Here is a 26,733-nt window from a genome sequence, read left to right as displayed (position 1 = left end):
AATTGGATCTCGACGAAATGTATGCGTCCTGAATAATTCATAAGTCCGGACGGCTACGTGCCAGACTCGGAGCTACCGATTTTCATCCGGGTTTTGTTGTGGCTAAACACACAAACTTCGCCTCTCTTTATTATTTTGTGGGGGAGTTTGGTCGTCTTCCGCGTTCAATTGACGGTAAATTTGTTTAGCTGGAACGTCACATCGGTGGCGAAAGCGCAAAAAGCGCTCGGAAATTGCTTCGACGGTCGAACGTAAATTCCACCGAAGGCAAAAATGTGATTAATGCGGCACGCGGTTTGTTTGTCGTAAATGTGTTGTTCTCGAGATAAATTGAGCGTTAAACGTTTCAGATCTTGTTTTGTGCGTGTTTCGTAAGAGGAGAAGCATTTCGAGCAGCTCGTACACGTGTACCAAAAGAACAAGCAAGAGTTGCTGGCGTGTTCCTGTCCGGAGCGAAAGTAAAATCCCATCGAGCTGAAAAAGCCCATAAATTCGCGATTCCATTCATCGCCTTCAATTAAAATAATTCAACGTGGAAAAAATTCCCCTGCCAGCGCTCCCATAAAAACCCCAGATTTATCATTAATTAACGGCGTATTTCTGTAAGTAACACCTAATTTAATTTGTTTATAGAAGCTGCGTCGCACTCCTTGTCCCATCCTGTTCATTGTCCCCACCTTGCACATTCCACTTCCCGGAACCGTTTTATTATAAGTAGGTACCCTTTTTGTGCAAAAACGCAGAAACGTTCCGAGAACCGAAATTAATTCCGATTCGATATTCCATAATTCGACCGTTCGAAAATCGAGAAGTGACACAATGCGCCGGCACCAGAAGAGATCACGACCAGCGTGGGGTCGAGCCGTCCGCGGAGATGCCAGATTAGATTCCCTTTGTTCGAAAATAGGGAATTTCGAGATTCGTTGGGAGCGGACAGGGCGGCCGACTCGTACCGCCGCTGTTTCGGAGCGCAATTAGCGGGAAAATGGCCGACCGCAGGGGTTAGGTGAAATACTAGATACTCGTTGCATAATCCTAATGGTCTAGCGCCGCTAACAGGAAACTTATCGGAATTGGTTTTAAATTGCTTCGCAGCTGGACGAGGTTTTATTAATTTTCTAGGAAAGTCGGCGAGCTTCGACTCGTAAAAAAAGAAAACAAATAATAGCTTTTTTATTTTGGAAAAACTGTGATGGTCGGTTTATTTCTTTTTTATTGAGTCGTATAGTTCACGACGACCCACAATACAACAAAAGTAAAAATTGCCGTCGGCGGAATTTACGTTGACCATCGGCGCAATTTCCAGTTTCCGTTGGCAAGGTGGACGCGAATCGTTCGATTTTTGGAAAATTTCGCCGCCCCCGCTTCGTCGACACCTCGCCGCCGCCGGCTCGATAAAGCGCGTCTTACAAAAGGCGGCCGTGAATTAATAGGCGAGGTGTAATTACACAATCAGATGGCGGTGTTCGCGTGTTCCGGAGCCGTGTCGCCCGGATTCGAAACTCCGGGACGCCTATCTGATTATGTCGGACTTGCACACTCATTGCCGTCATTTCATTATGCATTCATGACAATCCGCGCACAAACGATTTTTTTCTTCGCTCCTTTTTTCGCCGCCATTGTTATCCTCCGGTCGATACATGCGAGGATAATAATTAAGAAATGAGGAAAAAAAATCATTAACTACCTTAAGCAGGCGGAATGAATATTTGATTGCGTGGGGCGAATTAGGCGGCGGAAAAAAATATGTTTAAATGCTAGTCGGACATAATACTTTATCATTTTAATGCTATCGCGACACGGGTTTTATCGTAATGACATTTGTTGCGGCGAAGGCTGATAATGCTGATAAGCGATTTGTAAAACACGAGTAATGGCCGGTGGAACAGACAAGTAGACGGGAGGCGGCGTGGGTTAGGCGGTTTCGAAATAAATGGACGACTTTTCACATCCACGTTAATAACTTAAGCAATTAACTGCGTTTAGGTGGCATACGCTGCCTGCTGGTGGAGTTTTCAGACTGCAATTATTACCGATGGGGTATATTTTCTCTTTCAAATCTGTATCGCTGCAATCTTTCCCACCGATTACCTCAATTATCAACCGCATTTGCATTAAAATCAATTTTAACAAATCCCCTATTACATATTTCCATTTGTTTTCTCTTTTCTTCTTTGGTACGATACGCAAGATGGTGCACGACCTCACAATCAAGACAAGCTCTGGAAGAAATTATTGTGGAATTTGTACAATTTTCGTAACTTCGTGGACGTGTGATTTACGATTTACGCAATGTTTTAGGAAAAACATATGACTTTTCTTACCTGTCTTTTGTTTCTTCTTTTGTGTTTACCAATTTAGAATAGAAAATAAGACAAAAAAAAAAAAAAATAAGAGAAAGTTCCTCCCAACAAGCGAGATTAGAAGTGAATTTGCAAAAAGAAACGAATTGTGGAATTGTGAATCATTTAATGAAATTCGTTTCAAAAATGCTTAAAAATAGGAAAGTTACAATTTAGGGAAAGATAAAGAATGCCAGAAGATTAAAGAAAATAAAACAAATGAAGAAAGACAACCGAAAAATCAAAGATAAAGTGAAAAAGATTTTGACTACAGAAACCGTGCAAAAATGTGAAATAAACGAAAAGCTGGCTGAAAGAAAGTTAAAAAGAAGGAAAAAATTGAGGTCCTAAAGTAAGAAAGTGTTAAAAGAAAAGGAATACTAAAAGATGTAAAATATAAAAAGAAGAAGAAAAATTAAACATAGAAAATGAATTTTTAATATTTTAAATGAATTTGTGGCGACAGAATTGAATGGCAACAAAAATTTGTATTCTCAGCAAATGAAAATAGTCCAGTAACAGTAATGAACAGTTCCAACGTAAAAGCGGCGTTTAGCCATAGCTCATTTAACACATTTTTTGAAAATTGTTTCAAATTACGGTCGATATAATAGAGATGACAATGAAACGGCTAAAAATGTATCACTATTCTAATCGTAGCGAGCGTGGTTTTCCAGTTTTTAAATTTCTACGAAATGAATGTACCTATTAATGATATTAATAATAGGTAATTTTATAAATCTGAAACAACGGGAAATATCATGACATGTATTATGCAAAAAAAAGTATGCTCAATTTAAATTAGCAAAACAATTGTTTGTTGGTAATAATGCTTTTACTTCGTATAATGTTTATAAATAATTCAGTTACTTTTAAATTAAAATACAGGGTGACTTTGAAAGTTGTGCAGATATTTTAATCAGTGATAGAACTCCAAAATAGGTAACGATTATACAAATCGCAAATGTTGATATCTTTCGAGAAAAGGGGGCTAATATTTTTTCAAAAAAAGTTTTGGAGTCACTGAATTTTATGAAAAACTGGGTCAAAAAAATCATAGTAGACTTTTTTTGTTGTAATTTAATTCAAAATTAACTCACCTTGACAAGAACCTCAATCTTAACCTCAATTTAAGTCATAAATGGCTTTCACCAACCTGGAGAAAACCGATATTGTTCGGTCTATGGCGAAACCCCTGAACATTCAGAGCTAGCACGGTAAATCTACAGTGAAAAGTTTCCTCAAAGCATACTTCTCAGTGCACGAACCTTTGTAAACGTTGTGCAGCATCTTCGGGCGTTTCGAAATAAATAAGCGCGATCCTGGGCGCCAAAGAAAGATCGCATTTTATTTGCAGAAGAAAAAATTCTTCACGAAATTGAAAACCAGCCACAAACAAATACTCAGCGTCTTGCCTGGTTGTTTTTCAGTTTGTAATTTAGCTGCGAGTTCAAAACGCCGCTCAGGAAATTCCTCAAATCAAAGGCATTTTAAATCTAGTAGACACGTTCTGCTGAAGCTTGATGGCAGGCATTTTGAGCAACTTCTTTGAGGTTTCATTTAATGCTTTACTCACAATTACAGTCTTTTTATTTGTTTAAGCTTTTGTTGTTTTCTGAATAAGTTGCACACTATTTTATCATCACTTGACAAAATTTAACGGTAAAAACCAAACATAACCTCCAAAAATTTGACATTTTAGGTTGGTCGTACGTCAAAACTGCCCGCTAAATTTGAAAACTCTCAGCGATTCTCAAACAAACTGATTTCCTTGGATTCTCTTGTAAAACATTAACATTTGTATAAGGCAAGTTGGGTTATTTTGCCTTCTTTTAAGACTTACTACCTCAAATTAAAATATCTGCACAACTTTCAAAATCATACTGTATAATAATAATTAGTGCACTATCTTTTGCAATAACATTACAGTAATGAATCTTCCAAAATACTCGTGTTCTTCGGGTATTATTTAATATGACGTTTTGCAGTGGCGGCTCGTGACATTTTTTAATTGGGGGCACAATAAGAATGTAGCTACTTGGTTGGTATCGAGCCATCAAGATTTGAGAAGAATTTCTTTATGCTTCTTATATTTTCATTTGAAAATGTATCTGATTGTCTAGTACCTTTCTTTGCGTTCGAAAGCCTCAGCATGCAGTAATTTAAATCTGAGCAACGTAATCTTGGGTTGGCCGACTCAGAAGTGGAACCGTCGATGAAAAGTGTCAATTTTCCGAGTCGCGCTCTCCGTTCTCGTCTTATTAGATGGAAGAAGGCGCAAAGGAGCGAAACCTTAGAACATTTCCACCGATCGAAGACAAAGAGAGCTCGGCTCACACGAGTGGGTAAAACCGGGAGCTACTTGGGTTACACGTCAACAATCATCCCGCGGCGACCTAAATACATTCCCATGTCAAAACCCATATAGGAAAAGACATCCGCGCCCGAAGGCTCCGGATTATTTTACGCGCAGCGCCCTCTGCCCAACAACGGAGCCGCTCTTCCGTCAGCTTCCACGTTAATAACGCCCAGGAGGATATTTTTGGGTGGACGTCCATAAATCAGGACGCGGCGATTAATACGAGTCCTGGTTTTGGACAGGCGACGACACCTAATTGACAAGCATCATTTCCTGGTGGAAGTAGGTACACGGTCGCCCTCAATTTCCGGTCAGCCCTTCCCCAATTATAGCCGTAATCACAGGAAATTATCAAATGTGCACCAGCAGAACACATCCTCCTTATCTACCTGATTCATGGGACGATGCGGTCACCATTATCATGTAAACGTGGATAAATCTAACACGAGTTATGGCGGATTGCGTAATGCTGGTGCGACTCCACACCGGATGACATCAATAAAATTGCCGGAACGGAAATCGGCCATTCGCTGCTTGGGATGTCCAAGATTAATTGGGATCGCCGAAAAAACGCCACAAAGGATCTACTTACTCGAAAAAGGACATTTTTAAATGCGCGACCAGGTGCCATTCGTGATCTTCACCGAACTAATTTCCAACCTCACGAATGGTTTTGCACGAGTCGCAGACGAGTTAGTGAATCTTGGAGGATCTCGTGGGCAGTGAAAATGAGTTTTTCAAGGTCAAATTTTGTGCACAACTAAGATAAAATGTATTGAAAACATTTCAGCGCTACGCCACTGGCTGCTTCTCTGAATCAAAATTGTTTTATAATTTGCAATAATTGTAAATTAAATTAAAAAAATATGTACACCGATTTGTATTACATTTGGTACTTTTCTTTTCCCAAAAATCATTTCCGTAATTTTTTTTAGCCACCGAATTTTTTGCCACATCTACCTCTCGGGTGTTGTAAATTTTACAGTCAGCTTTTCCTCGCAGGTAATCCACACCTGAATTCTCCGAACCCTCAACATAAATCTTCAACTTTCTACCACAGATCTCGCTAGAATTCGGACATATCGTTTGTACATTTTATCAACAAGACTCGCAACTGAAATAGTTCCCAATTGCCAAAGAGACCGATGCAGATTGGTCCAAATGCTCGACTAAATTCTTGCAATTAACAGATGACAGATAAATGAGTCTGTCTGGTACAGCGAAGTTGAACGCTTAACTGATGGGCAATTACACAAGAACAATAAATAAATAATTCCATTTTGTTAAATTGCTCATTTATTTTCAGTCACACACAAACCTCTTTCTCCATTAATTCATTAGTGGCTGGATCGTGCATACCGAACGACAATTAAATATTTTTATTTATTTTACCACAACAGAAAAGCCACTTTTTAGCTGTTAAATAGAAAATAAATCTATTTTTTTATTTAAAAATATACAGGGTAATAGTGTTATATTGTATTGTGTGGAACTCGTGGGATTGCCGCACTCGCCTGCGGCTCGTGAAAAACGTGCTCATTTACGCACTCGTTGCATAAATGATTATTTTACCGTTAACTGATAGTAAAAATGTATTGGAAAAAGTATGTTTCGGTGTGGAGAACTTTTGGCGAAAGGGTTCAGGAAGGCTGTTTATTTTGAACTAACGGTACCGGTCCAAATATAGCCCTCCTTTTTGTGGACGGTCCCAGCCGAGCCGGTCGTAAAACCTCGCTAGGTAACCGTGGGTGTTGGCCCCTCGGCCCGGTTTACGACAGACTTCGTGGAACCGCTCGTCAGGGGGCTGGGGCCGTGACGATAATTAGTCAAGGGGCATATAATTTCACATTGACAGGCCGATGTCAAGTTGTCAACCTTTACGATTTCCAGGACCTGGTGGACGATGGTCGCCTCTTTGTCTCCCGCAGATTCATACGAAGGAACGACAATTAATGGCAGCTGCGATTCCGACCGGGTCCGGTGCATCGCCGACGACCATTAGGAAGCATCATCGGCGGCGGTGCTTTGTTCGGGGAGCGGCCCGCGGGAGGCCCCGGCGACGGGGACGCCGCTCCAGTCGGCCGAACGAGTGACGGTCGGAACGCGGCCCCCGAACAGGGGCGGCTCGAGCCGGGCCGCTGGAACACCTCTCCGTTTATCCCCGGACCGCGATTTAAATCAACCCCTGTGTAATCTGGTCCCGCCATATGGTCGATTTTTAATGTCTGACTTGGTTGTTTGTGTACGCAAATTATCGTCGTAATTAAATATGGAGAGGATTTGCCGGCTGTAAGGCGGCCGTTGCGATTTTATTAAATTGGGGACGGCCCGCGGGGGCGGCGATTCGATGCAAAATTATAGCGAAAACACCACAAACAATCGGCTGGGCCTCTCTCTACACCATCTTTATAAATAAATCAATCTGACATCTAGTATTTTAGTTAAAAAAAATTCGATGGGTAGACAACCAGTTAAACACGATTCAGCAGCTAGTTTTTAAAATCTGTGGTGTCTGTGCTGAATCACGATTTGATTATCAATTGTAGAGAATTTTTACTGAATGTCAGCGATCGTAAATTACTTGGAAATAAGATAAGAATCGGATTCGACCAGTAAATAAATTTTATTTATTGAAAAAAAAAATATATTGAAACCAAAATGATGTTTAGGACTGGTTTGGATGTTGAAAATATTTTTCATTCTGATTGTGATTCCGTGCTGGGAGCAAAAATTAAAAAAAAATCTAATAAATCCCCATTCGCAGACAACCACCCAATTAAAAATTGAAATACATATAATTTTTTGCAAGCTGATTTAAGGTGAAAGAAAATATTCATCTTTTGGAGGATAGACGTAATATGCAGAATGCTTCCTTCTGATATATTTTTAATTGAGAAAACATTTCAGAGATAAATAAATAACAAGATTAAATAAGATTTACTCTTCAGAGCCTCACATCTACTTTTTTCAATTATGTAGTAAAAAAATTATTGACGAAGAATCCGTTTTAAAAAAACGTCAACGTAGAAATAAAAATTTTAATTATTATAGCACCGTTCTCATCGGTATTATCAAAATTTTTTTTACCTATGAAAATAGAAAAATGTCCACAATCTTGCTGTTGCAACCAGTTTCAGCCTCTCTGGTAGCAACAGCAGACACCTTCATTTTATTTACTAAGCGATCGCATGATTTATGTAACAGTGATTGCCCCATTTTAGTGGTAAAAACGCAGTCGCACCCACCACTCTGCATGCATAAACGCAGAGTCGACGCCAAGATGCAATTGATACGTATTTGGACGCAGCACTAATGCATTTCGTTGCACAACAATAAAAGGTTAAGCTAAGTAAACGATTTAATTCAATTACTGAGCTCCGCGGACTGGAACGAGCTTCGTTCGGTGTCTGCAGCTGCAACCATTTTAGCAAAAACCAATCGGAAAAACAGTTTTTTGGCCGAAATCTGAGTTGAAATAGTTTTGCGGTAGAATTTTCCGCCCTCGGCGGTACGATCTCACCCTCTGTGACTGTTGCCGTTGCCAATTCGAACCGTTTAATTCCGGCCTCACCCCGCAATTACCGAAATCGCATTGTGCAACCACCACCGGCCCCTCGTCATCCCTCACCTCTGCCACCTTCTCCCGAAAACAAATTACCGAAAAACTCCGAGTCATGTCGGTCGAAACTGGTCATTAGCGCAGATTCGGAACGCATGTTTGGTACTGCTGCTGACTCATCGCCGTCTTGATTAACTTGTCAGTGTTTTTACTTAAAAAGCGGCATTTTTTAATTTCTTCCGCCCCGAAAACGCTGTGGAACTTTTATAATTACGAAAATATTATCTACGCTCTCGAGGTTTAATTAATCTCGGAGTTGGGGAGGACGCTTTTTATGCAACAGGGCCGTAATTGCGTCTTTGGGGCATATATCACTGCCTCCTGGATTATCGTCGTGCTGATTAAACGGCTTGTCCGACGGTCCGACTCGTGGGATTAATAAGAACGACCCACCTGTTTGTTTTTGGACGTTGGTGCCACATTGCGTGGGTACCGAGCAGTACCGCAAGTGACCACGTGTGCGGTGGACAAAAATTATTCAACGAATTTGACGATTTTTCCCGCTTGTTGTACAAAGGAAGTGAAAAGGAGGAGATTTTTCAACGGTCGTGGTACCTCCTGGTAGAGAGTACTGTGTTATTTATGTCACAAGCACAGCGTCGTGGAGATTTTATCATCGATGAGGTGTTCTCGCACTGTCATTGAAAAATGTCGGAAAAGAAATTAGCAATGAATATGTATTAAGGATTAGATCTGTTGTGGTACTACATCGCTCTCGAAATTAGAGGAAATTGAGATTATAGTTTACTCCTGACACAGTGACTGGGTGATTTTTTTTTTAGGTTTTAGACGGACGAGTTGAAAACATGATAACAAACAAATTGAACACGTTGACATTATTAAGTTACAAAAATATTTTCAGTTGAAATTGAAACATCAACAAACAAATTCTAAACTGGTTAAGTTTTGTTGTATACACGGTGTAATTTACCAAACAATGAAACAAATTATTATGAAAGCTACTATCATTTAATAATTGTGATTGTTTCTCCAAATATTATTTAACTGTTGGTGTTCCTGTATCGGAAATAATTTTACAACAATGAAAATTCTAAGCAACACTTTTTTATTTATTTTTATTGCATTTGTGTCACTATACCTTAATTGCTCGTGAAAACTAATGATTTGGACAGCTGGTAGATGTGTACTAGGTACTTAATACTAAACCAAGTGTGTTCTCATTACTTTTACTTTTGTAAATACATATTATGAAGATAATTTGTTAATTTCCAACTTTCAAATGATAAAGTGACATTTACTAATGTTTCTTTTATTTTTTAAAGATCAAATTATCGTTTTCTGCTGCTTTTTAAACGAGATTAAGTTCGACGTTCTTTTTTCAGTAAAAAATATTTTTTGTTCGACACTGCCAGAATTTGAGAATTTTCTCCTGTGTGAACGGATTATGATAAATTTGACAACTTGTCAAAACGAAACGTCAAGCTAATTTTAAAGATTTTCAGCGATTTGGAGCCTTTGGCGGCTATGTATGTAGTTTCTTTGAAACTGATAAATGTATACAATGTGTTAGAGGTGTTGGATTCTCTCATGGGCTGTGACCTTGGAATTATCTGCGCGAAGGGGGAGCGATAAACCAGTGAAAAATCTGTATATGAAAACTGAAAACGTCGACTAAAAAATATTTTTTATTTTATTTAAATAATATTTCAGAGCTGGAGTCATTTAGAGTCAAACTAGAAGTGTTGAAAAATTTACTTATTCACTAAATAATTTTTAAAAGAAATTATTACAGCTCTATTTAAAGTTTTATAAAATAAACATAAGAATTTCATTTTCTTAAATCACTTCCTAGTCTAAATAACATGTTTTTTTCAAATAAATAGGTAGGTATTCTGTTTTAAATTGATTTTCATTTTTTGTTTGGTTATTTACTCAGCTTCACCATTTTGGACATATTCTTATGATTCTCCATTCTTAAAATTACATATTTATTTGCAACTGTATCTTTTATTTACAGTTTGTTTGTCCTTATTTTTATTTTGTTTTTTAATTTTTTTTTCTTTATCATTATGGATTATTTATCCAGTAATGATAATTCCTTTAAAAGCAGAGTTTTTTTATATGTATTATCATTAATTTTACGTTGCTATAATTCTACGCTTTTATTTCTTTTTTACATTTTTTATCAAGTCTTTCACATTTTGACATTTATTTGTGATGATTAGTTAGTTACATTAGTGTTTTTGTATTCCTATTCCTTTCTTTTTTTTTTGCTGTATTTATATATTTTTTAATTGAGTTTCTTTTTTAGCTCTGTTTTCATTTCTGTTTTTCTTTGATATTAATATTTTTTCGATTCTCTCTTGTCCTTTAAAATTTTTCAATACATATAATAATCACCCCATTCTCATTTTAACTTAATTTGCAGCTTCTTGTAACTTCCGCCTCGCAAGATCTCCTTTCCTTTCCTGAGCCGTAGCGTGGTGGCCTTAATCAGTCATAGCAAGACGTCGTTTTACATTAGCGCAAATCAAGTGGGCACTGACACAATATTTATATGAAAATCAATTACCGCTCGTGTTATTAGATCGAGGTGCGTTCGAGCGAAATGCACTGTTAACTTTCGGTCCGTTGCAATGACATTTGACGAAGAAGAAACTGGCGCTCTCGCAATTTGAGCCACCACGAGAGCGACGCGGTCTGCACGTTGCGAGCTGGTGTCAAGAGTGTCGTTACCACGTGACGCGCTAATCGAGGCGCAACGTGTGTAGCGCGCCTAACCCGTCGTTAAACACATAGACGGCGCACCTGGGGCAAGCTCACTAAATCCTCGTCGGTTTCTAATTAAGACCTCGAATAAAAAATCGCTCTATTAATCAGGAATAACTACAAAGTGTTGTGATGTACGATGAAATTTATAAAGCGAGTCGGTAATGGCCGGTGCTTTGGGACTTGACGGTAGATAAATCCATCCGCAGATGAAGAACAAGTATGGCATCCGTGATTTGTCCGTGTCAAAAGTGAGGCCGTGCAGAGGTGTTAATGACCATCGGACTTGTGGGGTTTTCTTACACTGTTTGTTACGTTTACCGAGCATCAGCATCAATCAGGCGAGATGATTAGGACTATCGAATCGCTTAATTAGAAGTGTCCCGCCACTCACGGTACTATTAATTTTAACGGCGGAGCCACGCAGTACCGATGCAGTTCCGAACGAGCGTATTGTTTTTCAGTGGCAGACTAGGACTTAACTGATGTTTAATGAAGTACTCGTTCTTTGTGGTGGTCATGATTAAGAGGTCTTGCGGGACTAATGGAGAGAAAGGCGATTCGCGCCAACATGGAACGGTTAGCGATCAAGAAATGGGAAAAATATATACATATTTCCAAACGGTGCGTACACGTCACCACTAAAGCGTGACGCTGTGACGTGCATCGCAGGAGTTGATGCGGAAAACTGTGATGTCTATGACAACAACCGAATTTTAATATTATTTTTAGTGAATTGCCAATTTTATTAGACACAACAAAAAAGTGAAAACGTGTAGTTTAATAAAGTGTTAACGATGTTAAAAAATGGATTCCTGATTACAAACATAAAAATAACAATTCCAAAAATTAACATTTTTTCCAATTCATCCCTCGTCTCTTTCTCTATCCTTTCCCTCTTCTATCTCTTTCATCCATCTTATCTCCCTTCCGTCTTCATTCAGTATTTCTCCCTTTCCTTCTCTCCTCTCTTCCATTTCGGCACATGTGCTTAATTGTCTCTCTCTCCTCATAGCACATTCTGCATGTTCTTTCCACCCCTTCCATCCAATACCTGTTTTCTCTCTCCTCGTTGTCACATCTAAATCTCGCCATCATTTTTCTTTCACTTGCGCTCTCTCTCCCCAGAGTCTCCGGAATTTCCTCTGTCATACACCTCTCATACTTTCTGTTGTATCTGGTTTCTTTGGTTCTTTCCCTTCCTTCTTTCTTGGTTGTTTCTTTGTTTCTTTCACTCAGCTCTATATTTATCCATCTTTCTTTTGCTCTTAATCTTTCCACTTCTTCACTGGCATACCCGTTTCTCTCATGGTATTTCTCTCTCCTTCTTCTCCGTGCTTTTTCTTTTCTCTCCATCCATTTTGTCTTCAAATTTTGCCGCTCCCTTTCCCGCTTTCATTCTCAGCCCATTCCTCACTATGTAACCTGGCGTTTCTCTGTCCACTCCTAGCACCTCTCTCTTTTGCACTTTCACTACTTCTTCTTGTTCCTTTCATCCCCAGATCTTTTCCCCGTACATCACTATACTCTCTATCATGCTCTCAAACATCATCACTCCCCTCCTGAAGTAACGTAAATGGCTTTGAAATGCTTTTACGGAAACTGAACAATTTGACCTTTGCACATGCAAATCTGTTAATCTTCTAAATATACGAAATGTTTTATTTTTCTTTGAATTTCCAAAACCTTTCTAATGAGTTTGAAATCTTCATTCACTCTTTCTCCCATAAGTATTTGATTTCCCCAAAATGTAATGGTATTATCGTTACCCCTTTGGCTTTTCTACCATCTCCCTTTCCACTTTGTTTTCCTCCCTTTCTAATTACACGTGCAAGCGATTTTGTTATTTTGTACGGTGAAACATTTTTTTTCTTTTACAATTCCCGCCCTTTAAAAAAGATTGTGTATTTATATCTATGTATACGTATTTATATATAGTGTGTCCAAAAAGTCTGGAAACACCCCAATAAAATAGAAACGAATGATTTTCGATGATTTTCGAGAAAAACGCAAAAACAGGTGAACTAGCGTTTTCAAAAAGCTTTTTGTTGATGGTATCTTTTTGCTGTTTTTGATGACCTTGAAAGAGTTATGATGTCATCAGAGGTTTTTTAAAATAGCAATGTCCCATTTTTACTACCGTTTTTAATAGATCTTTTAATTGTCTACCCGACGGTCAAAAAATTTTTCAATTTACATAAGAAATTTCCTGAAAAAACCTATTTTTTGATAACATAATAACTTTTTTAAGGTTATCGAAAAGACAAAAAAGAAAATATCAGCAGAAAGCTTTTTTAAAACACTAATTGACCTGTCTTTAAATTTTTTTTCAAAAATTATGCGTTACGTTTTCATTTAGGTGTTTCCAGACTTTTTGGACACGCTGTATACATATATTGTGTATGTATTATTATCCTTCTACCTGGTTTTGTTAAAATTTCAAAGAAAGTCGATAAATTTGTTTTGAGTACGAAATCGTCACTTTAAAGGATTGTGCCGATGAAATACAGAAATATTTCACCCCCAATAAATGAAAAAACAAAAATTCTTAATGTAGCCAACCCATGCCAACCATTACAGTATTTTTTTTTCTTTTCGCCATTCGATACATTTTTTCAACAAGATTAAAAATACTGTGGTAAGAAGGCAAACACTTTGTGTCTATACCGGGTGAGTCAAGTTTTACCGCCCGCACGATTAACCCTATTAAAAAATTAATAAAAATTACGAAACTTTACATTCCCTTAATATAAGGCTTCAAATGTGTGCAATCAATTTTCCGTCACTTCATTCAGAGCCATAAAATTTAAAAATCGATTTTGAGCAAAAAAACTTTTTTTTTCGTACACGCTCACAATTTACAATTAATTCAAAGAACATATTTACGAAATTCACATCAAAAGAAAATTATTCGTTTTTGAATTATTCCAATTTTAACAGTAAGAGCGAAAAATGACCAAGATTTACAGCTACAGAGTCATAAATAAATATCTCATTGTTGGGAAACATCTGTTGACAACTTTTCTAGTAATTCTTAAGCCCCTAAAGGGTACCATAAACAACCTACGCCAATTTTTTTTGTAGAACTGACCGCCCAATTTAATAATAAATAAAAGTTAAATTTTGCATCAAATTCCATTTATTTCAAAAACCTGTGATGTTTTCCTGATTTTAATGACACCAAATTTATCCTAAAAGTTTGAAAGGACTCTCAGTGAAAAATTATTTTACCGCTCGGGCGGTAAAACTTGACTCACCCGGTATTGTTGAGCCGGCCCCAACTTATCCCCAACAAAGTTTTTAGAGTTTTTTCCTGAAAATAATTTACATGGAAACTTTTAATATTGCGTTTTACTGTTGGTGATGGGAAAACGTGCACGCACTGATTCGAAATCCCAACTTTACAAGTGGTACAACAAAAATTTTTTTAAAAAATCTCTAACAAGACCGAAAGACGTTTCAGTGATGCGTGTTTTGAGTAAACGTAATGAAATAATTTTTTCGGACGTTGTGAAAGTTTTGCCGTGCAGAATTGGTCCGGGATCCACCCTCTGCGAGTTCGCCCCCTCGCATCAGCGTATCCAGCGTGGCGCAAAGCGACGTAACTCGTCAGTAATAGCCCCGAGTGTCGTCCTCCCCCGTCAAAACCGCCTAAAACCACTATCCAAAGTGTGTATATAAGCGATTGTGGTGCGCCAAATCGGATGCTGCGTGCGCTAATTAGAGGAAGTCGCTATTGAATCGTTTGCAGGTCGCCTGGCAACTCCCATTAGCGGCCCCGGGAAGCCCCGATCCCTGCTTGGAGGCGTCTTTCGCGTTTGAGGAATTTTGCAACAATCCGGCTGGAACGGGGGCCGAGGGATTCATTCGAAAATGTCAATTTATTGTAATTAGGCGTCCCGGATTACGGTCGATAACGCGCCGGAATTCGCCAATTAATAATAATTCGCGGAGGGAAGGCCAATTACATTAAACGTAACGAAATAACCGCGGACCACATCAAAAGCTCCACCGGACCCAAAGCTCGTTACCGAATGCAAACAGCGGATAACAAAGCAGGTAAGCGCAATGATCGCTGATCACGTTAGCCGGGAATGCGTATGGGATAATAGGCGTGCATCTAGCCGGTGCTTGCTCTGATGGACACGGAGGGCTGGGGGCGGCTACATGGACCCGCCACATTGTCGCCGAGCCGGACCCCGACCCACAATTGCCATTGTCGCAATCGGAATTTTCAAATTAACCGCCCAGACTATCGCCCCATTATCGCTTTGGATTCGGCGGAAACAGAAGCTGAAAGCAGGACCATTCTGGATCGGTTAATTATCATCCCCTTTCTGCGAGCTCACTCGACGACGCATCCCTCCGACCAAAATTTACAAAAATCTCAAGGCACCGTCTCCGACCCAATCCTACTGACTGTTCTGCCTGTTCTTAACACTTCTCTATGCGAATTTGCCCATTACGAGCCGAATCAATTAAACTGACACCCTTTTCACATTTGTGGTTTTGCATAAAAACCGGAAATGGGTGCTGACCTCTAGATGGCGTACCCAGATACCTGCGTGAACGTTAGAAATGGAATAACTGATATTTATTGTTTCCGTTTTTACTTAATTTGGCATTTGAACAGGTGTCACACTGTGAGAACGGGCAACGTGTTGACAAAATATTGGTTGAAGAGCGCTGGCTCTGCTCTGGTACAAAGCAATTAGCTGTCATTCTTCGCCTCCAGAAGAAAACGTGTTAAAACATCAAAGATTATAATTGAATATCTAAAAACAGTATTTGATGAGTCTGCAAGATCGGAAAGTGTGGTTTATCGGTTGAGCGAGCATTTTAAAAGTCATCCTCTCTGCGCGTCGATTTGTTATTAATATCGGGACAATTTTGAAACCTTGACGATCAGTCGGTACAAATCTAGAACCCTGGCTTCAAGTGACCAAATGTCAGCGATTCCATCATGAGCGCTTCTGCGTCTGTGGACCCCCATTGTCTGACCTTCACGCGCTTCATCCTGCAAGAAGAGAGCAAGTACTGGCGAGCCACCGGCGAATTCACCGATCTCTTGATATCCATCCAAATCGTGGTAAAAACCGTCAGCACTGCAGTCAGGAGGGCAGGGTTGACGCTGTTCGGTACCAGCGACGCCAAGACGAAAGAGCCGAAGAAACTGCAAGCTCTGGCTAACGAGATCTTCATCAACATCCTGACAGCGTCGGGATCTGTGGGGATCATGATCTCCGAAGAAAACAAGCACGTTATAGAGGTGGACAAGGACAAGAAGGGCAAGTACATCGTGGCGTTCGACCCTCTCGACGGCTTCACCAATATCGATTGTTTGATCTCCATCGGATCGATCTTCGCGGTTATGGTCAAAGACAACGAACTTATTCCTACCGTAGAAGACGCTTTGCACCCCGGGAATAGGATTATAGCAGCAGGTTACGCCCTCTACGGCACCTCCACCATGCTGGTTCTGTCCACGGGGCAAGGAGTCAACGGATTCCTCCTCGACCCCCAAATCGGAGAGTTTCTGCTGACCGACAAGAACATCAAAGTTCCCAAGAAGGGTAGCATCTATTCGATAAACGAGGGTTATGCGAATCAGTGGGAAAACAGTGTTAAGGAGTTTGTCTTGGAGAAGAAATTTCCCCCCAAGGGAAAACCGTACTCGTTGCGGTACGTGGGTTCCATGGTGGCTGACGTCCACAGAACCATCAAGCACGGAGGGATATTTATGTACCCGGCGAACAAAGACACTCCCAATGGGAAGTTGAGGGTCATGTACGAATGCAAACCGATGGCTTTTGTGGTGAGTCAAGCTGGGGGGTTGGCGCACACCGGTTCGGTCAACATTCTGGACGTCAAAGTGGAGAGTATTCACCAGAGAACGCCGATTTTTCTCGGCTCTAAAGACGACGTCGAGGAAATAGTGGCCGGCTTTCGAAAGCACAGTATTACCAGCAAGTGAGTCCAGTTTTGGATGATTGTTAATAAATTCGTTACAAATTGTTGTTTTATTTTTAATATGTTGTCCTGCGAAATACGCAGAGAATCGATTGGGTGTCGTGACATTTTTGACAATTGTAAGTCGGGATTTGACACCAATTTGTAGACAAGTGAATAGAACTACAGTCTTTTTTTAAACAATTGTCAATGTCAAAATTCCCTCCAATACTAATCAAAGACCAGGCTACCACCCTAAAGCCTTTCGTTTCGGAACACCAGTATCGTAAAATCTCCCTAGATCAGATTTGAGGTTATGTCAATAATATTCAAAAGTCAGAAAAGTTTCAGATGTAAGCAAATTTTATACCAAAAGACAAGAAATAAAGACGATAATGATAATGAAAAATAAAACTGAACATATTATCCGTTCACGATTGTTTCAAATTCGGACTGTCTATGAAAATCTGACATTTTAGTTGGCAATATTGTGATTTGGCATAATAAATCTATTTTAGGTTATAATTGAATTACATTGAATCAATTAGGGAATTGACAACAAGACGAATATTTAATAACGAAACGTCATATGACAGGACCTGACGCCAATCTAACAAAAAAATATCGTGGCCTCCTGCGTGTTTAAAACAATCGTGAACGGCATATATTCAGTGGCGCAAGCGTAGAGGGGCACAAGCAATGTTACATCAAAATGGCTGACATACAATTGACATTTTACGTTGCCAACCTAATAACCATCAAATAAGTAGTGGCTCATACCAATATGACAATACTGTGACAATTGTTTTAAAGAAAAAATGAACTATAATCTGTTTCAAAATCAAAAATCCGCCACCTGTTGAATTATGTTGGCAGAAAAAAAGAAATCCCTAGAAAAAGTTTAATTTTTTTGGGTTGGCTCAACCTCCCACCAAAATTTGACATTGAAATGTTGAGTTTATTTACGAAACACAAAATAATTATTATGTACTATTCCGGACATGGAATCTTGGCCACAACTGACATTTAACTGACAAATATGTGTGAACTGGCCTTTATTGAATATAACCCAACTTTTGTCTCAATAATGCCATTTCTCTGCTTTTTTGATGTCACAAGAAAAACTTCAAAGGGATTTTTAATAATTGTCATTTATTGATGACACTAATGATTGGTTTACATCATTTTTTTTAGAAATGTCAAAAAAATGTTGGCCAAGATTCCGTGTCCGGAATAGTACAAAAAGGTTTTAGCTACCATATCATACTTTTTGAGAGTAATAATAAAATGAGAATAAAAAAACATGATGAACTACGACCAAAACGACTGTCCAACAGTTTTCTCTCATAACCCCACTTTTTTCTGACACTTGCAGACACACTAAAAACAAAAGTCGGCGACGTTGTCGGTTGTATTTTCGAGGTAGAATGCACTGTTGGTGGATTTTTGATTTTGAAACAGATTATATAATTCTGTTTCAAAATCAAAAATCCACCACCTGTTGAATTATGTTGGCAGAAAAAAGGAAATCCTAGAATAAGTTTCGTTTTTTTTTGGGTTGGCCCAACCTCCCGCCAAAATTTGACATTGAACTGTTGAGTTTATTTACGTAACACAAAAGAATTATTATGTATCTACAAAAAGGTGGTAGCTCCCATATCATAACATTTGAGTGACAGAACAAAATGAGAACAGAAAAAAACACGACGAATTACGACCTAAATGACTGTCAATAGTTTTCTTTCATAACCCCACTTTTTTCTGACGCTTGCAAACACACTAAAAACAAAAGTTGGCGACGTTGTTGGTTGTATTTTCGAGGTAGAATGCAGTGTTGGTGGATTTTTGATTTTGAAACAGATTATTATACATACTTGAGTTTCGTTGGATACCAATTAAACTAGAAAGAAAGAGAAAAATGAGAATTGTATCGTCACCGTTCCTATCTTGGACTCTTTTAATTTTTGGCTTCGCTATTATAATCCAATTTTTACCCTTTTGCGAAGACGTCATTATCTAATAACTTTACGTATGTTTGAGCTAGGATCAGAAACAAATTTGAATTGATCATAAATAACTATAAATGTGTCAAATTTGTTGACAATTACTTCGAAAGGTTATGTTCGTAATCAATGTAATAAGTGAAAGAAATTAAAAATTGTCAAATTGACAGGAGCATAAAATAACCTCAAAGTGACCATCAATAAATAAACGTGACTTTTTTTTTGTTTTTTTCTGTTTCTGTCGTTTCAATAAAGAAAAAGCGAGGAAGGAAATCGTGACGTCACTTCAAAAGGGTAAAAATTGGACTATATCATCTATTGGGTGATTCAGTATGATTGTGGAGAAATATGGCAACTATGTACGAAAATGTATGTGGCAAGTTTATCAAGTTTTACGTGCGTTGAACATAATTTATTGGAACCACGAATTTTTACAAACATTTCAAAATTAATACACCAGAACATAAAACTCCATCTGTTTTAGATAAAAACAAAAATATGACGTGGTATTAATTTTTTGGAACAATGATTTTAATCATGAAAAAATAATAATGCAGATAGGTTCCCGGAATATAAGGAAAATACAATTTTTGGGCATTTTTTAACAAAGTAAACGAGTATTTCATGAGATTCGAATGACTGGAGGTACTGACAAGTACCGTGTTGTGTGGTTCGCGTTGTTGAATCCGCAGACGTCAAAAGTGCGATTGTAGAATCTGCATCCATCATCGATAGGTCCCTCTTTTGATGTTAACGATGACATTTGAAGTATCGCCGATCAAAGCCCCACCAAGCAAGGTGTTCCCTTTTCGGCTTGCGCTGCGGAGCCCCAATTACGTTCCGGTTAAACAAAAATCGCGTCATTAAAACGCGAATCTTGGCACAGGAAACAGGAAGTTAATCTGCAACTGCACGTAGATATATCGACCGGTAGCCGAGCGGAACTTCCGGTGGACCGGAAACATAAAAAGAGACCGCAATTGCTCTTCGGCCGGGCGAGTCTGCTTTGACAAATAGATACATCACCGTGATTGCCTGCAAGGATTCGAGTGGAGATCCTTTCGGCTTGTCTCCGATCGGCCTAATTTATGGCGGACAAGGCAAAAACTGACGCAGGATCCGGAGACGGCGGCGTTTCTTTCCGACCTTGTAAAGGATTTTTTTGGAATTTGTTTATTGCTCTTTTTGCGAAGACTCGACGAATTTATGCGCCGATTCGGACAAACAGACGTCGAAACGCCAGAGTTGCGGAGGAGTAGCAGGAACGTTTAATTATTTACGTTCCGGAACAGCAGGAATGGCTCTCCTGCGGACTCGATCGATATGTTCGGGATGTGTCGTAAAAAGTCTCTCACCTCGCAGAGATAAACCGGTGATAAGTAATGCAATAACACAATGAGACCACAGATTCCAGCGGCTCGGCATCATCAAGGTGCCGCTTAGACCTCGTCGCGACCTTTGACCGTCACTGCCACCTGCCATCTGATAGAGATATCATTAATGGTGATGGCCATTGTATCCTTGTTACAGGACTGCGAGAGATCGCATTCACGAAACACTTCGAAAATGATGGCCGAACGGGCTCTTATCTTCTTGTTTAGCGACGCTTCGGACGTTTACCTCAAAATTTATCCCCAGGAAACAAAAACTAAACATTTTCTATTATTTAAAACTTAAAATCTCAATTGTACTCTTCGCAGTGTTTTCTCTTTAGTATTTTCTTGGATTTATTATTAATTGCAGTCTCTTGGAAATCGACCTGAAGGCTGCAGATTGGACGAGGTAGTTTCAGGAAAAATTTCCACTGAAATCTGATTCACCAACGTAAATGCTAAACACAGAATAATTTCTGTGGTAAAATCAGAAACCCTGCAAAACCTCTTCTTCGGGATAAACTGAATATTTTGTAAAATTCGGAATTTCATTTTAAGAAATAACTTAATAAGCTTCTCATTTCATTATTATTATTATTATTTTTCATAATGATGACAATTTGGTAAATAAGTATATTTTCTTTGATCATTGTCGTTGTCATTTTATACAGAAAAAAATTGCTTTTGAATGCCAGAACGAAGACATCACATTGTCTATTTTTTATGTTGCGCTAACAATCGTGACAACAGATATTTTGCCTGTTGTACTCTAATAATTAGTTTGTATATTTTTCGTAACTAGGTTCCAGAATTTTTCGTAAACGAAGCTTTGGTTATTTGAGTCGTGCTAGAACTTATGATTTAAAATAAATAATACTGAATTTGTCCCTTTTTCAAATAGAACAGACTTCCAAGCAAATGAATATCTGCAAGGTCGCGACATAAATGGCAACTGGCACGTGATTTGCAATGATAATTGAAAATCCTTTTATTCCCTGTAAGGGCAGATCATCGATAAACAGAAGAAAGATTAATGGATTCAGTGTTGATCCCTGCGCCACGCCCAGGTTAATGCAGCATTAGCTGTCAACCTATCCGACTGTACTCTTTGGAAAAAATGTTTCCTCCTCGTTTAGAGAAAAAACGTAAAATGCATTATCTTTGACCCCCGCCCACGCCGCCGCCCTCGTAGATCGAGTGTGGCCACATTATCAGCGCTTTAAAGAGTCCGGTTAACGACTGCCGGTTTCGTGGTGGTCATCTGCAATATCCAAGATTTACTGTTGTCACATTACACGGCGGGGTCTGCCCGGTTCGAACGGCACTTCAGCAGAAAGGTCCGTCTCTGAATTTATGCGCAATAAATAATCCATGAATGCTAAGTATGTAGCGAATGTTGTTGTACGTTGGAACTATCAATGCGCGAATTTATTCCGGCCGAAAATAACGCCGCCATCTTTCCGAATAACTCGGATTAATCCGGGCCCAGTTGTAACAACAAATCGTAAATCGTCCAATAAAGGCCGCCCGAAGAGGGTGCTTAAGCTGGAATCTGCTGCTATCAACGGTTTATGGGGGGCGTAATTTTTATTAAAAAAGTTATATGTTGGGACGGCTGAGCGGGAACCTAAGTGATTTCGACTCCTTTCGTTCTTTTTTTTTTTGGTCGGGACTTTAATATTTATGAGTGCTGATGGGTGTTGAAACAGGTGTTCGGATTTTGCCCGGCTGGAGACGTGTGTTTTACCGAGAAGTATTAACGTTTAGCTATGGCAAAAGTGTTTATGAGCCGTGTCATGGACGAGATTTTGTTGCTGGTCGAGCTTTCAATGACACAGCTTTCGCAACATCCCGTTGGGACCGACACCGAATTCATTCAAATTTCACACACAAAGCCGACCGGTACTTCGGTACTACACCGCACCATTAAACTGAAAGGTTTGCTGCAACCTCTGCACTACAACTTTGAACTGCAAAATTGTGAATGGAAGGGCCGACGCCAAAAAGGAAAACGTAGCTGGGGTACACCTTACATGTCTAACTAGACAGAAAGACCACATGAAGGTGTCCTAAAGGACACATCCCTTGGGAGGCCTGCTGGGGAATTCCTTGACTTTTTTCAACCACCTTGGAAGTTGATCTAGTATGGGTTTACCTTACGATAGAGTTCGAAATGACGATCAGTTGGTGGTATTTGTGGTGGTACTGATGATATGAAAAAACTCTGCCAGCTCTGGGATTCGAACCTGGCACCGTCGAAATGCAAAGCAACGCGCTAAGCTTTCGGCTACGATGCCTTGTCAAGTTTTGCTGACATCACCTCTACTGTTTTCGCGTGCTTCGTGGATGATTTTTTTTATTCTTCATTGTTTCACCGTTTTAATAAAAACGCTGTAACTAGCAGCAGCTGTGGTAGTACCGTGGTAGGCCAAAAGAACGGTGCAAGCTCTAAGTTTTTGCACTAGTTCGGCGCGGCGTGTCGAATCGGCAATTCGTAACAAATTCAAAATGTTCAAAAGGGTCCCATTTCCGAATTCGGTCAATTACCATGTTAGACCCAGTGGCTGAATTGTTTCTGGTTCGGTCACGGTAGGCCTGCGGCGTAAATAAGCCCTGACATGAGGTCTTCAGCACCTCCATTAATTAATGGATTAAAAACAATGCGAGCGTATCGTTGGGTATGACATGTGTGAGACGTCACCTGTGGGCTGCACCACGATGACGTTCTCGTAGCGAGCTGGCCGCGACTTCTTCGAGCGCAGCTGTCGGGTTACTTTTAATTGATGGTGTTCCGAACAGCCGAGTCATCGACAGAAGGTTGGAGTTTTACACCTACCCATAATCTAACCGTAACCAGAACAACTCATCAAACTGCATGTTTGGTACTTATTTAGATCGATCCAGAGATAGCACGGGTGGGGTGCCGATGGGATTGCAGAAAGCAATCGTGCACCAACAAGAAACAACAAATCTTCTCGCACAAGGTGCCGCCTTCGGCCCTTTTCTATTCCTGCGATCGCGCTGGTTGACAGAGGGGCGCGTCGGGCGAATTCCTCGCGTTCCAGCCCTGTCGGCTCGCCGCGTTCTGATCCGGTCCTGGGGTCGAGCCGACCGAGGGCCATCGTCAATCACTCGGTCGGTAATTACGGAGAGCCCCAGCAGGAGGTGCGAACCATCGCACCGCGTGGAAATCGAAAACTACTTGATACCGCCTTTATACGTCACTGCAAGGCCATCGGAACGATGAAAAAACGGTTTATTGGAAACGGAACGGTCTGCGGGGCTAATCGGCGTGACAGCGACAGGTTCGTCCAGTACAAAAAAACAAGAAAAAATCTTTGATATTTTGTAATATTTGTTGTTGGATGTTGGATAAACATAATTGCACTAAATTAAATAAATGTGGTACATACTCACAGAAGTACAACACAACAAAGCAGCTTTTTTATGACAACTGTAAAGGTACCATTATCATTCTATCAGTGAGATGAAGCAACATCGCACCCGGTCGGCTTTTAGATGGGTTCCATTGTAAATTAAATACATAAGTATATTTCGTAACTTCATTATTTGATTTAAGTATAATCTACAGGGTGTCTTAAAATTATCGTATTCCGAGTTCGGGGCTTAGTAGGGGACATCCTGTTGACCAAGTAAAAATGTTTCAAAAAAAAAATCCTGTCACTTTGAAAAAAATATCGAAGTTGCCAATATTAGTTCAAAAGTACCTGATTAATATTCTAGCTATGTTGTACTTCCCTTTTGAACAAAAATTGGAAAAATAAAACTTTTATTTTTTAGAGATAAAGCTGTTTTTTCAAGAATTGTTTTTCATTTATATTTTAATATTTTACATAACCATCCTCACCATATTTCAAAATGAATGTCAACCATTTATATTTTTTATTTGAAGAAAACATGATGAAAAGTTTGAACCTTCAGACCCATATATCTTTGTAAAGACCCCCCCTATAGTTTTTAATTTTATTTTTTCGAGATTCCTGAGATTTTTCCCTACAAAACTCCCGACTTGGAATACGTCAATTTTGCGACACCCTGTATAATTCGTAAAGTCGCATGAAAGTGCGAAAAAAAATGAATGTTAATATAGCTAACTAGTGCTTTCAAAGGAATTACCATTACTTGATGCAAATAATCGTAATGAGAAATAAACCCGGCGTCGATGCCGATACGCCCTCTTTTATAATAATAATATGTAATATATTTTTTTTTCAAACAGTGATGGAGCCATGAGGTATCGGATGTTCATTTAAATTTCCGATCAAAGTTAGCCTTGAAGAGTCGATTGTGAACGCACCACTTGTGTAAAAACTTAAGATTTAAACAGCTGATCCGTGATCCGTAATCTCTAGTGCGTTCACAATCGACTCTTCAACCCCTACTTTGACCGGAAATTTAAATGAACACCCGATACATCCAATATGATATTGGATTTCGAAAACTGACGCGGATCTGTATTTTTTTTTTTTCTAACAAAAATAAAAATAATTAACTAAATTACCAAAAACGCCTTTTATTGATTGTTAAAATCAAATGTCACTAACTTGTTAATCTACAACGTATTTAACAAATCTATGATAGTTTTTGGATCTAATGTATCAAAGAAATGTTTGTAATTTATTAAATTTTCTTTCTTTCGGAAGATTAATTTTCTAAAAGATTAAAAAAAACAGAATTATTAGTTTTTTGACATAATCAAATCTTGCAACTTTTTGTAATCACTATTTTTGTAAATGTAATTTTTCCCTGGTATCTGAATCCTTTCGTAAATATTGTTTTTAAATGTTTCAATACGTTCTTTAATATTTTTGCAAAGTAAAATCGAGACAAAAATATAATTTAATGTGAACTTATGTTCAAAACATCCACCCACCAACTACCAAAGGAGGTTATTGTCAGTATATCAACATGGTAATCTTTATCAGATTAAGACATTTTAGAAAAAAATGTGATTTCTTTTCTGCATTTTCATTTTTATATTTTGGAATTATGTAATATAAAAATATCACCAAGTCACATTAAAAATAAAATTAATGCGAGAATATTGAATTTATTAGGGAAGGTCTCAGAAGAAAGCTGCAGAAGTGGTAGTCATCATCATCAATCTAATTAAACCAGTTGCCCATTTTCTAGCAACATTACTACCGGTGTCGTGAAAGTCTCACCGACGAAATTCCTCCTTTCCGATTTAGCGGAATTTTTCGTTGCCACCTGACATTTCCATCTTCGATCGTGGCGTGAAATGCGGGCTCCTCTTACATCACCTGCGAGAACAATTTATCCGTCATAAAAAATTAGCCGAGTTTTCATCTCGAAAATCCCGAACCAATTCCTTTCTCTCGCCGTCTCCGGATCGATAATTACAACACAATTAACATTCCCGTTGCCCCCACGAGCCGCCTCTGTCCGCTCGACTAGTTTGTTGCACCTTGTTAATAACGCTGACTTTGCATATTGCTAGGCTTTTTGTAGCGCGCGGTTCTCGGTGCACGTTTTAGGAACGCCATTAAATGCTGTGCATATGGCATATGCGAGACCGCACGTTTAATTTTCACATTATCGTTTTTTTCCCACCTCCATCATCATCGCCTCTCTTCTGCACGCAGACAATATCATTTAGACAGTTTTAGAAGGTGATAATTAGTCCCCGAGCCGAGAGAGATCGGATTTTTTTTTCCTCCACACGATTATTTCGGTTTTGTTTTTGCGTGGTGGACACGTGTCCCAATTAATTACGCAACGCGTGAAAAATTACACTGACCAATAATTGGAACCAGCGGCGCAAACATACGAGTACGAACGCTCGGCGACGAGAAAAATTAAAATAAACCGCAACTTGACCGTCTATCTAACATGTTTTGTCTTGTTCTTCAACTCTTGATGGTCTCTTCGTTTCAGGTCTGCCAACCCGAGATGTATCTAGGAGTAGATGACATGACTGACAATCCGGACGGGAGCAATTGGTAAATACTCTTCCTATCCTAACACCAAATCGTTCCGAGTTTGTCGTTTCCTTTTGGTGTCGCTGGTTTCTCTTCCAGTGGTGCCAACCTCTCCACACATGCGTACCAACGTGATCGGAATTGAGAGCGGAAGCCGGAGCGGCGCACATGTTTCGGATTGATAAGTGTTCCTCCACATTTGGAGATATCATTGGCAGGTGCGGCACGCGTATCGCCCTTATCTCTCCCTGTCGCTCTCGTTGGCCCGCTCGCTTAGGAAAAGAACAACAAGATTCTGCAACAGTATTTTCCGTGCAAACCTCGTAACAATGGCGCTTGTTTGGTCCTGCGAATGACACGGACCATTGTCGATGTCTTTTGTCGCGTACGTTCGC

General features: G+C 39.3%; 2 protein-coding genes across 11 annotated transcripts in view; both read left to right on the top strand.

Moving 5' to 3' along the window:
- SoxN (SoxNeuro) overlaps positions 1-26,733 on the top strand; it is a 212,283-nt gene that overhangs the window by 153,347 nt on the left and 32,203 nt on the right. For all 10 annotated transcript variants that reach the window (XR_011159914.1, XR_011159913.1, XR_011159908.1 and 7 more), the window contains one exon: positions 26,295-26,359. The gene's annotated coding sequence lies outside the window, so the exon portion shown is untranslated. The remainder of the gene's footprint in view (positions 1-26,294; positions 26,360-26,733) is intronic.
- Positions 15,941-17,064, top strand: LOC138131858 (fructose-1,6-bisphosphatase 1-like). Its single transcript, XM_069049107.1, has one exon. The coding sequence runs from the start codon at positions 16,014-16,016 to the stop codon at positions 17,022-17,024; it is 1,011 nt and encodes a 336-aa protein (XP_068905208.1). The 5' UTR covers positions 15,941-16,013; the 3' UTR covers positions 17,025-17,064.

The sequence above is a fragment of the Tenebrio molitor genome, chromosome 5 (genome assembly GCF_963966145.1).
Source record: "Tenebrio molitor chromosome 5, icTenMoli1.1, whole genome shotgun sequence".
Classification (NCBI taxonomy): Eukaryota; Metazoa; Arthropoda; class Insecta; order Coleoptera; family Tenebrionidae; genus Tenebrio; species Tenebrio molitor.
This window is presented reverse-complemented; position numbering and strand designations above follow the sequence as displayed.

Bases quoted from the DNA above. Each gene is read 5' to 3' on its own strand.
- LOC138131858 (XM_069049107.1), top strand. From the start codon at position 16,014: ATGAGCGCTTCTGCGTCTGTGGACCCCCATTGTCTGACCTTCACGCGC.